The sequence below is a fragment of the Tachyglossus aculeatus genome, chromosome 16, assembly GCF_015852505.1.
Source record: "Tachyglossus aculeatus isolate mTacAcu1 chromosome 16, mTacAcu1.pri, whole genome shotgun sequence".
NCBI lineage: Eukaryota > Metazoa > Chordata > Mammalia > Monotremata > Tachyglossidae > Tachyglossus > Tachyglossus aculeatus.
This window is the reverse complement of record NC_052081.1, coordinates 687098-699708: the sequence shown is the minus strand read 5'-3', so window position 1 is coordinate 699708 and position 12611 is coordinate 687098. Positions and strand designations below refer to the sequence as shown.

Below are 12611 nucleotides of genomic sequence, written 5' to 3'. Positions count from 1 at the left end.
TCACCTCCTCCAGGAGGCCTTCCCAGACTGAGCCCCCTCCTTCCTCTCCCCCTCCTCCCCCTCCCCATCTCTCCCACCCTACCTCCTTCCCCTTCCCGCAGCATCTGTATATATGTTTGTACAGATTTATTACTCTATTTATTTTACTTGTACATATTTACTATTCTATTTATTTTATTTTGTTGATATGTGTTGTTTTGTTGTCTGTCTCCCCCTTCTCGACTGTGAGCCCACTATTGGGTAGGGACCATCTCTATATGTTACCAACCTGTACTTCCCAAGTGCTTAGTACAGTGCTCTGCACACAGTAAGCGCTCAATAAATATGATTCAATGAATGAATGAATACTGTGTGCCAAGTACTATTCCAAGCACTGGGGTAGATACAAGCTAATCAGATTGGACATCCACAGCACCTGTATATATGTATATATGTTTGTACATATTTATTGCTCTATTTATTTTACATGTACGTATCTATTCTATTTATTTTATTTTGTTAATATGTTTGGTTTTGTTCTCTGTCTCCCACTTCTAGACTGTGAGCCCACTGTTGGGTAGGGACTGTCTCTATATGTTGCCAACTTGTACTTCCCAAGCGCTTAGTACAGTGCTCTGCACACAGTAAGTGCTCAATAAATACGATTGATTGATTGATTGATTGACACAGTCCCTGACCCATATGAGGCACACACTCTTAATCCTCATTTTACAGATGAGGTAACTGAGGCCTAGAGAAGTAGAGGGACTTACCCAAGTTCACACAACAGATATGTGATGCAGCCAGGATTAGAACCCAGGTCCTTCTTACTCCCAGGCCCGTGGTCTATCCATTACTCCACGCTGCTTCTCATTTATGAAAATATTCCAGAGATATTCTTGAGAATGAAGGACTAGGAAGTAACCAGTTCAAAGAATCAATAATTAAATGTGCATGAGTGTTTAGAAAAAGAGAATGTTATAGCAGAGAAGCAACATGGTTTCCATAAAGGGGAATAGAGCTTGTAGATATGATCTCTGCACACAGGAACGTTATGGTCTATAGCCTTATAAATCACTATTGCTTTTGTATTTATCACCGAAGCAGTGTGACCTAGTGAAATGAACCCCGGCCTGGGAGTCAGAAGATCTGGGATCTAATCCCAACTGCTGCATGACTTTGGGCAAAACACTTCACGTCCCTGTGTCTCAGTTCCCTCAACTGCAAAATGGGGATTCAATGCCTGTTGTCCCCTCTACATAGGCTACGAGCCCAATGTGGTACCTGATTATAGTGTATCTACCACAGAAGTACTTAGTCCAGGACTTGGCACATAGTAAGCACTTAACAAATACCACAGTTATTTTTCCATTGTCCTCCTTTTTTTATGTTTTTGTGTTTTAATTGTTTCATCTTTCCTTGTGTCTGTTGTCAGTTTTCTTCCCACTCTTCCCCCACCCCAATCTCCCATGAGTCTTCAATTGCGAGGCCCTTGGGATCTAGGAATTGTGCCTAATTCTCATCTGGCTGCTTTTTTTTCCCCCAGCAATTGGTAAAATGCGTGGTACACAATAGGTGCTTAATGAATATTATTACCGTTGCTAGTCAACTGCCACTCTAGGTTGCAGAGTGGATGTTGTTTATGACTCTTTTCACTTCTTTCACATGTCTGGACATTGTTCACGTTGCATTAAGGATGTTTTGGGGGACCAGTTAGATTCTTCTCTACTTTGGCATTGGACTATTCTTCTGGTCATGCCCCATTAATTTTTCAATGAACTCCCAGGGGCATTGAAACTCAACAGTAGGGTATGCACTGGAAGAGGGCAAATTGGTATCTACTACAGAAGAATACTCATATTTTATTCACATTGAAGTCTGTCTTCCCCTTTCGACTGTGAACTCATTATGGACAGGGATTGTGCCTGCTGATTCTGTTGTTTAATTCTCTCCCAAAAGTTTAGAACGGTGCTCTGCACATAGTAAGCGATCAGCAAATACCACTGATGGATTGGTTGACTGAAGAAAGCACTCGGAGGAATTCTAGCTCCCAGCCCCAGGCTACCCTCTTTTGCCCAACCAATCCTCTTGTCTGTAGGCCTGTTGTGGGCAGGGAATGTGTCTGTTTATTGTTATATTGTACTCTCTCAAGAACTTGGTACAGTGCTCTGCACACAGTAAGCACCCAGTAAATATGATTGACTAACTGAATGACTAACCATCCTCCGGCACATTCTGAGAGTCACAGGGTAGCTGGGTAATAGAGTGTGGATGGCTTAGAGTGCCCCAGGCTTGCTCCTGGAAAACAACTCAAGGATGTGCCCTCTTGACCATGGACCATCACCAGTCCTACTCTGTGAAAGCCTTACACAAGAAGGCAATCCAGAATATTGGTTATGTGGGCAAAGAAGATGAGCAGGGCTGTTGCACAGCCTCCTACAGATCTGAGCAGCCCCCGTGCTCACCCCGAAATGACAAGGGGATTGATTAAACTCCAAGCGCTTAGTACAGTGCTCTGCACACAGTAAGCACTCAATAAATATGATTGAATGAATGAATAAACTAAGCTTCCCTGTAGCCTGCAACTAAACGGGCTGATGGTGGATGAGCCGCCTAAACATTGGCATCCCGTGAACCAACCCCAGCAGGTTGGAGTGGCCTCACACGCACCCGATGGGCACTTGGACCGTGACTGGTCAATCCCAGTGCTTCTCTAGGGCGGTTTGTTACGCCGGGAATGACTGCCAATGGAATTGGTCAAACCGGGGTCATCTTAGCCTTACGGGCCTTGGAGACTGTGAGCCCACTGTTGGGTAGGGACTGTCTCTATATGTTGCCAACTTGTACTTCCCAAGCGCTTAGTACAGTGCTCTGCACACAGTAAGCGCTCAATAAATACGATTGATGATGATGATGATGAAGAGGCAGGAGAGCTAGGGGTCCCGCACAGTGGCGTGGTTGTGTACAATGACGAATACGTACATAAGTACTGTGGGGCTGAATAAAGAGTCCAAATCCTAGGGCAAGGGTGACCCAGAACGAAATGGGGGTTTAGTCGGAAAAGGCCTCTTGGAGGAGATGAGCCTTCAATAAGCATTGAAGTTGGGGAGAGTAGCTGTCTGTCAGATAGGAAGGGGGGAGGGTATCCCAGGCCAGAGGCAGGACATGGGCAACTGGCAGCAGCGAGATAGACGAGATCGAGTTTCAGTGAGTAGGTTGGCATTAGACTGTGAGCCCACTGTTGGGTAGGGACTGTCTCTAGATGTTGCCAACTTGTACTTCCCAAGCGCTTAGTACAGTGCTCTGCACACAGTAAGCGCTCGATAAATACGATTGATTGATTGATTTGAGGCTGTAAGTGTAACGGCTGGGTTGTAATAGGAGACCAGCGAGGTGAGGTAGGAGGGGGCAAGGTGATTGAATTGTGCGTCAAGAGCTGGTAGTTTGGGTAAGGAGACCGAATGTTGGGGTCTCCTTCCCTCCCGCACCCTTCGTCCTCTTTTCCCCTCCCCCCGCGCCTCTCGTCATCGGCCCCTTTGCCCAAGTTTCCCGCCTTTTCCCTCCAGCGCGCCCCTAACGGCCGGCAGAGGGCGCCTGCGCGGGCCCTCCAAGCGCAGGGACGGTTGAGGCGCGGAGCCTACGGGGTCGCGCGCCGGACGCGCCCCGCCCCGCTCCGCCCCGCCCCCTGCCGGCGGCCAGGAGGAGGGGCGGGCGCCAAGGGGGCGCCATGGGGCCGTCGGGGCCCGCGCTCCTGCTGCTGGGCCTGGGCTACCTCCTCGCCGCCCCCGAGCCCGACGGGTGGGGCTTCTCCCGGTCCGAAGTGGTCATCCCCCGGAGGCTGACCCCCCGCCGCGGGGAGGCCCAGGAGCCCGGCCGGCTGTCCTACCTGCTGCCCCTCGACGGCCGGACGCACGTGCTGCACCTGCGGCCCAAGCAGCTGCTGCTGCCCCGCCGCCTGCCCGTCTTCACCTTCACGGCCCGGGGCGAGCTGGTGGAGGAGCAGCCCCCCGTGCCCCACGACTGCTACTACCGCGGGGCCGTGGAGGGCGCCCCGGATTCCCTGGCCACCTTCAGCACCTGCTTCCGGGGGCTCTGGGGGATGCTGCAGCTGCACGGCTGCCTCTACCAGGTGGAGCCCCTGCCGGCCTCCGCCACCTTCGAGCACCGGGTGTCCCGGCTGGTCGACCGGCCGCCGGGCAACCTGACCTGCGGCCTCACCGACGAGGAGATCGCCCGCCAGGCGGCCCAGTTCCGGCCGCCGGCCTCTTCCCGTCAGATCGACTGGCACGACTCCTACATACACCCCAAGTACATGGAGTTGGCCGTGGCGGTGGACAACGCCAGGTACAAATTCAGGAAAAGCAACTTATCCGCAGTCATCCAGGACACCATTGTCCTGGTGAATTTTGCAGACTCACACTTTCAGGAGCTGAAAGCTCGAATCGTTTTGAAAGCCGTGGAGGTCTGGACAGACCGTGACAAAGTGAATACTAAGCATTCAAAGTTAGCTCGTTTACTTAATGATTTTTCACGCTACCAGCTAAATGACATATATCCTCGTATCCGACATGACTTTTCACATTTGTTTGTGTCCAAGGCTTTTGGCAATTTAACAGGGTTGGCCAGTAACGGTGGCGCCTGTAATGCAAGTCGCATGGCATCTGTATCTAGTCTGCAAGGCAACTCGCTGCTTGGTCCTGCACTGTGGTTCACTCACGAATTGGGACATGGCTGCGGCATGAACCACGATGGTCGCTATTGTCAGTGCAAAGGAACATCATGTATTATGGAGAACACTGGCGTCCGGAGTGGTGGTTTCAGTAACTGTAGCTTCAATCGTTTTTTCACCTTCACAAGCCAGTTATTTGCCTCCTGTCTCAATAATATTCCAGAGCAGTTTTCGGTAGTAGAGATATGTGGTAACAAAGTGGTGGACCGGGGAGAAGGCTGTGACTGTGGATCAGAGGAGGAGTGTGAGAAAGATGCCTGTTGCCTGTCAAACTGCACATTGAGCCCCGGGGCGGAGTGCACTTCTGAACTGTGCTGCAAAGGATGCCAATTTGTTCCAGCAACAACGGTCTGTAGGCCGAAGCAAACTGAATGTGACCTCGATGAGTTCTGTAATGGGACCTCAAGTATGTGCCCAGAAGATGTGTACAAGCAGGACGGGACCCCTTGTAGTAACGGCGCCGTCTGTTACCGTGGGGGTTGTAGTTCCCACCTTCGGCAGTGCAGAGCCCTTTTTGGTAAAGAAGCCGTGGATGCTCCGTTATTGTGTTATGAGGAGGTGAATGGATATGTTGACCGATTTGGGAACTGTGGGTTAGAGCAAAACCTTTATAAAGAATGTGCAACACGTGATATGTTGTGTGGAAGAGTGCAGTGTGTCAATGTGAAGACCATTCCTTCTATGCCGGACCATACGTCAGTCATTCAAACTCATGTGAAAGACGGCAATACCATGTGCTGGGGGACGGACTACCATGAAGCAATGCACACACTGAGAATCCCTGATATCGGGGACGTCGAAGACGGCACCTTCTGCGGACCTGGCCTGATATGCATTAACAGGACCTGCCTCGATGTGTCTCTCCTCAGTTATGACTGCGAACCTCAAAAGTGTAACCATCGAGGGGTGTGTAACAGCAAGAAAAACTGCCACTGCAAATATGGCTGGGCCCCTCCGTTCTGTGAGACTCCAGGGGATGGAGGGAGCATTGACAGTGGGCCTCCAGGCAAACCGATTGTTACAAGGATATTTCAAGTTTGGCCCATTTTCATTCTCCGGGTCATCCTTTTTGTTGCCTCCTTGATCCTGGCCACCCCGAAGTGTATAACACTATGTAAAAAATTATCATTCTCAAAAATAAAGACAGTAAGAATAAAATTTCCAAAATTTACCAAATTTCCAAAATTTACCAAATTTCCAAAATTTACCATATTTAAAAGGGATGCAAAAAATTAGGGATAAGGAAAAAATGTCTGGATGTTTGTTTTCTATGCAAGCTTCAAAGATACTGCCAGAGGCCCTTTTGCTGAAAGCAAAACTGTTACTTCCAGGGTGAACATATTCATTGATTTTTGTTTTCAGGGCACTAAGGAGCCATGTTCTCAACTGGAAAATAAAGCTCCATTTCTATTTATAAGTGAGTGAAATTTGTAGAGTTTTTTAGAGTGCCGTCACCCTCAAGTGTCACGTGGGAGGGAGATGAGGGGTTCCTGAGCCCGTGATTTAACTATAGAATCCCTGTTGCTGTCAGAACCTTCTAGGGATCCTTCAGGCAGAATACAACTCTGCATCTCCATCTGGTGGGAATATTGTCAATTGTTGAGGAATTTTGAAACATATGGGCATTGTGCAAATCTGTCCATCAAAATAATTCGATTGAAGACACTTGCAAAAGCAGAGCAAGTCAAGTTTCCCGCTTCAACTCCTATACCTTTTAAATCCTGGGATGAATTGGAGGATTTTTTTGGACGAAGCAAATGGAAACAAATTTGGCAGGAGGACTTTGAGATGTAATGGAAAAGTGGCCCTTGTCGACTCAGGTAGAAGACAGCCAATGAGGCTATGGAAAGGACAGTGTTTCAAGGCACAGTAAGAGATGAAGGAGAAGAGAAGATGAGAGTAAAGAGAGGGAAATAGGGAGGGAGGAAGGGGAGAGAGAACAAAGAAGGCAGATGGAGTCAAGAAAAATGCTGGGTTGGATGAGTGAGATGAGCAGCAGTCAGAAGCCAGAAAACCAGTGGACTGCAGTGCTGCCAGCTCCTCCACTCTAGAGGAGACTCGGTGTGGGCGTCTAGCATCCTATGGGGGACAGCTTCCATACAATTACAACATAAAAACCTCGGGGACTAGGAGGATCCCGTGGAATCCCTTTAGGGAGAAAATCCAAATTTCAAACAAACTAGCATAGTGAAATGAAGGGTCAAGCCATCTGAGCAGTGTGAGAACATGTAGCAGGAATATTAGATGAGATAGTGGCGAAGCTGTAAAACTAGAGCTGGAAGTTATTCTCGTGGATCTGTTGACTGAGTCAGCAGGAAGATAAAGATCTTTGTTTAGGATAGAGAACTTTACTGAAATCCTTAATCCTAGAGCTATCAAAGAAAGATGACCACTTGAATTTAATTCTGAAAAGTCTAATCAAACTCTCATTTATAAAAATATTCCAGAAATACTCCTGAGAACAATAGACAAGGAAGTAACCAATTCAGAGAATCGATAATGAAATTCAGAATGGGTGAGTGCCTAGAAATAAACAATGTACCTGCAGAGAAGCATCAAGGTTTCCCCAAAAGGAAATTGTGCTTCTTTTCTTCTGGATTTCTGTTAATGGGTCAGTCAGATTGTGGTCAGACAATAAACTCGCCGATGTATTGGATGGAATATATTTAGATTTTTCTAACAGCGGGCAACTTGGACTAGTGGAAAGAGCGTGGGCCTATGAGTCAGAGGACCTCATTTCTACCCCCAGCACCTCCACTTGTCTGCTCTGTGACCTAGGACAAGTCATTTAATGGCTCTGGGCCTCAGTTTCATCACTTGTAAAAATGTGGATTCAATCCTATTTCCTCCTACTTAGATTGTGAGCCCAGCAACTGTGTCCAGCTCAGTTATCTCGTATCTTCTGTCTTGTGCCTATCCCAGGGCCCTGTACAGCGCTTGGCACTTATTAAGCACTAAACAGGTACTTTTAAAAAATAGTATAGAGGCACATGGTGGTTGAACTATATGGAAATGCAGAACATAATTTGCCAAAATTTAACATTCTTCCTGGGGAGGAAGAGCTCAAAGCCCCCGAAATAGAGACATTAAGCTTTAGAAATTTTAGGAAGAGAAATTCTGAGAGAATGTGGCCCGTACTTATAGGGAGGTCGAATGGGGCTGCTAAAACAAGTGACTTACCAGGAGCCTAGAGGCTACTTTAAAATTCCAATAATCAATCAATCGTATTTATTGAGCGCTTACTGTGTGCAGAGCACTGTACTAAGCGCTTGGGAAGTACAAGTTGGCAACATCCATGGACCTTATAAACCATGTGCCCCAAACCAAAACAAGTCAAACAACCAAACTGAAGTGCTGCCTGGATAACTGGCAGTTCAAAAGAGGTCACCTGAGGGAGATACTCATCCTTTTAGATAGATAGCACATCCTAAGAAAAATGAAAAAGTACATGAAGAGAGACTAAGGTTGTTGTAGGCAAGGAATGTGTTTACCAATGCTGTTACACTGTACTCTCCCAAGTGCTTAGTACATTGCTCTGTGCACAGTAAGCACTCAGTGAATGTGATTGATTGATTGAGTGAGTGAGTGCAAACAGCACAAAACAGCACAAAAAGGAATTTGAAGACCACTTTTCAAGGGGTGCCAAGCCCAAGAGTCACTTGAATTTATAGAGAGCATTTATTTTCCAAAGCCCTTCCACATTTCTATCTGATTTTGCCCTCCCACTAGCCTTGTGAGATAAGGAATATAGGTATTAGTCATGGTATTGATTGAGCTCTTACTCTGTAGCAGATACTCTGCTGTGTAGCAGAGTCAATGTGACATAAAGAGTTCATTCACTGTCTCTGTCCCACTAAAATCTCATGGCTGGGGTGAGGAAAGGTAGACACCTAGAAGAGATTAAAATATTTACAGGTGTGATTAAAGCAGGGAACGAGCTAGGAAATCAGCAGAATGCTGGGTGAAAGTAGGGTGCATAGGTGGATGAAATGGAGACACCTGAGAGACTTGGCAAACCTCTTAATACTGTCTTTTCTGAGGAAAATGTTAGTCCCCTGGACCATTTTTTTTTAAGCAGACAGGTCAGAGGACATGGGTTCAAAGGCTGGGTAACTCAAAGAATGTTTCCAACAGAAAGGACACATCCCAATATGAACACATCATTGAACCTGGAGGATCCAGCCAAGAAACTTATCTTTTTTAGTGGTATTTGTTAAACGCTCTCTATGAGTCAAACACAGTTCTGGTCATTCAGGCCTGGGAGTCTGAAGGACCCGGGTTCTAATTCCATGTCTTCCATTTGTCTGATGTGTGACTTTGGCAAATCACTTAACTTCTCTGTGCCTCAGTTGCCTCATCTGTAAAATGGAGATTAAGACTATGATCCCCATGTGGGAAATGGACTATGTTCAACTTGCTCAGCTTGTATCTACTGCAGTGCTTAGTACAGTACTTAGCAAATACAAAGCACTTAACATATACCATAGAAAAGTCAATTAAGTTGGATACAGTTCCTCTCCCGCATGGGACTCACAGTGTAAGAAGGAGGTCGAACAGGAGAACTGAGGCACAGAGAAATGAAGTGACTTACCCAAGGTCAACAGAAAGCAATTGACAGAGCTAGGATTAGAACCCAATTCCTCTTTCCAGTAGGCCATACCATTTCCTTGAAGGGGAAGCTGTGGAATACTGGGCCTGAGTTGGAGACCTCCGTCAGTAATAATAATAATAATAATGGTATTTGTTAAGTGCTTACTGTGTGCCAGGCATTGTACTAATCTGGAGTGGATTCAAGCAAATCAGGTTGGACACAGTCCATGTCCCACGTGGGGCTGACAGTATCAATCCCCATTTTACAGATGAGGTAACTGAGGCACAGAGAAGTGAACTGACTTGCCCAAGGTCATACAACAAACAAGCCAGAAGGATCAAGCAGGGGAATGAAGAAAGCCCCGGAGGTGGCAGGGTGTGGGGGCAGAGGAGCAGATTGTCATCTTCCTGAGGGCAGGGGTCATGTCCACTAACCAGGGGACCACCTAAGTGCTCAGTATAGTGCTCAACACACGGTGGGCACTCAACTGTGAGCCCGTTGTGGGCAGGGATTGTCTCTGTTGCTGAATTGTACTTTCCAAGTGTTTAGTACAATGCTCTGCACACAGTAAGCGCTCAATAAATATGATTGAATGAATGAAAGTGGCAGAGCCTGGATTAGAACTCATGACCTGACTCCCAGGCCTGTGCTCTATCCACTTCACTATGCCATTTTTTACTACACCATGCTGCTTCTTGTAAGAATCACCCTTGTTCCAGAAGACTGGCAGCTTGCCGGCATAACTCCCCTCCAAGATGATCCTAGGAGACTAGTTGGTCATTCAAACTCATGTGATAGCTAGTGATACCATATGCTGGGGGACGGACTATGATGCATCAATGCACATACTGAGAACTGCTGATATCAGGATTGGCAAAGAAGGCACCTTCTGTGGCACTGGCTTGATATGTAGAAACAGGACCTGTCATGACACATCTCTCCTCAATTACAACTGTGAACCTGAAAGGTTCTAATCCCAGCTCAGACACCCGTTTTCTGGTTGACCTTGGGGAAATCACTTAATTTTCTGTGCCTCAGTTTTCCCGTCTGTAAAATGGGGAGTCCTGGTTGCCCTCTTACTTAGCCTATGAGCCTGTGAGGGACAGGACTGGTGTCTGACCTGATTATCTTGCATCTACCCCAACGATTGGTACAGTGCTTGGTACAGCGTAAGGACTTAACACATGCCACCATTATTAGAGACATTGGTAGAGATAGAAACGCAAAGTGATTATCCCTTTGCTAAGTTTGCACAGTGGCTGGCACAGTGGTGGAACAATGCTAGCATTGTGGCTGGTACCTCACTTAGCTCAGTTACAACTTGGCATCAGTAGATCTATATCCTCAATCATCATCATCATCAGTGGTATTTACTGAGCATTTACTAAGTGCAGAGCACTGTACTATAAGCTGAATGGAGTACAACAGAGTTGGTAGAAACTTTTCCTGCCTGCCAAGAGCTTACCATCTAGAGGGGGAGAAAGACATTAATCTAAATGAATAATTTATAATGTATAATTTAAAGATACTCTGAAGTCCTACCCCCAAGCCACAAGTCCCAGCCCTCACCTTACATAACCTTATACATTACTACATAGCCCATATTCCTATGAAGTACACTGTAAAACATTATACCACTCGCGGTGCCCATGTGCAGTAAACTGTAATTCAATTCAACTCTGACTCCAATCGCTTGGTCACTGAGGCTACCTCTCCAGAAACTGCTCTTCTCATGTTCCAGATGGGAGCCATCCAGTTAATACCACCCTAACCCATTTTTCCCCTCTCAGGGTTGCACCTGGAGAGTTTACAGTACTCTACCAGTTTCGACTACAGGAGGGACAGTCAAACAGAGGCAGACCCATTCCATTCCTAGCTTGGGCAGTGGCTAGTGAGTGGAAGGCAGTCTGCTACAAGTCAAAACTCACCTGTGCTGGGCAGCAGTGGCATGGGAGAGAGTCGAGGGCAGACACTCATTTACTGAGTGGAAGGAGGCAATGGTAAACCACTTCTGTATTTTTACCAAGAAAACTCTATGGATACACTACTAGAATAATTGCAGGTGGAAGTGGGGCATTCTGGGAGAGATGTGTCCATGGCATCGCTGTAATAATAATAATGAAGATGGTATTTGTTAAGCACTTACTATGTTCCAAGCGCTATGAGTCAGACATGACCCGACAGCATAAGACAACAAAAAACCCACCTTTATGGAACAGTCCCAATGTCTTGGCCTCAGGTTGCATTGCGCATAGGTTGCTTTATTGTTCAAGGCTATTCCAATCTGAATTGTGACTGTGTGACTCTAATCCATGAAAAGCCTGAAACTCCACTTCCTTAGCTACAGATCAATCAATCAATGGTATTTATTGAGCGCTTACTGTGTGAACTGTTATATTAAGCACTTTGGAGAATACAATAGAGTTGGTAGGCACAGTCCCTCTCCACAGGGACTTTATAGTCTACAGCCTACAAAACCCTATTGCTTTTCTATTTATCAATGAAGCCTGGGTCTGGGAATCAAATGATCTGGAATCTAATCTAATCTAATCTAAAAGGAATCCCCTTTTAGACTGTGAGCCCACTGTTGGGTAGGGACTGTCTCTATATGTTGCCAACTTGTACTTCCCAAGCACTTAGTACAGTGCTCTGCACACAGTAAGCGCTCAATAAATACGATTGATGATGATGATGATGATCTAATCCCAGCTCCACCACTTGGATGCTGTTTGACCTTGAGCAACTCAACTCACTTCTCATGCCTCAGTTCCCTCATCACCAAAATGGGGATTCAATAGGTATAGTCCCCTCTTCTTAGACTCTAAACCCCCTGTGGAACCTGAAGATCTTGTTTCTACCCTGGCATGTAATCCAGGGCTTGGCACGTAGTAAGCGCTTAAGAAATAATACAATTTATATGATCATTTTCCTTGTTTATTCATGTTTCTGTGCTTTTATGATTCCATCTTTCCTTACGTGTCTGATGTCAGCCTCCTTCCCATTCATTAAGACACGAGCCTTCTAGTATTCTTGGATTGAGAGGCCCCTGGGATGCAGGTACTGTGTCTAATTCCCATCTGGCTATTTTTTTCCCCAGCAATTGGTAAAATGCTTGGTACCAATAAGTGCTTAATTACCATTGTTACTATTACTACCGAATTGCTAATCTAGGCTGCAGTGTGGACTGTTTATGACTTTCTTCACTTCTACATAGCTGGACATTGCTCATGTTGCATTGAGGATGTTTCTTGGGACTCATTAATTTCTTCCATACTTTGGCATTTGTCAAATCTTCTGGTCATGCTCCATCAA

The 12611-nt window shown here is 46.3% G+C and overlaps 1 protein-coding gene and 1 non-coding gene across 2 annotated transcripts; both read left to right on the top strand.

Moving 5' to 3' along the window:
- The first annotated feature begins 3706 nt into the window (after positions 1-3706).
- LOC119938391 (disintegrin and metalloproteinase domain-containing protein 30-like) lies at positions 3707-6106 on the top strand. Its single transcript, XM_038758209.1, has one exon. The coding sequence runs from the start codon at positions 3707-3709 to the stop codon at positions 5942-5944; it is 2238 nt and encodes a 745-aa protein (XP_038614137.1). The 3' UTR covers positions 5945-6106.
- A 4973-nt stretch (positions 6107-11079) lies between these two features.
- On the top strand, positions 11080-11217 carry LOC119938944. Its single transcript, XR_005454627.1, has one exon. It is a non-coding gene; the product is annotated as a small nucleolar RNA SNORA7 (small nucleolar RNA).
- Positions 11218-12611: the final 1394 nt, after the last annotated feature.

Bases quoted from the DNA above. Each gene is read 5' to 3' on its own strand.
- LOC119938391 (XM_038758209.1), top strand. From the start codon at position 3,707: ATGGGGCCGTCGGGGCCCGCGCTCCTGCTGCTGGGCCTGGGCTACCTC.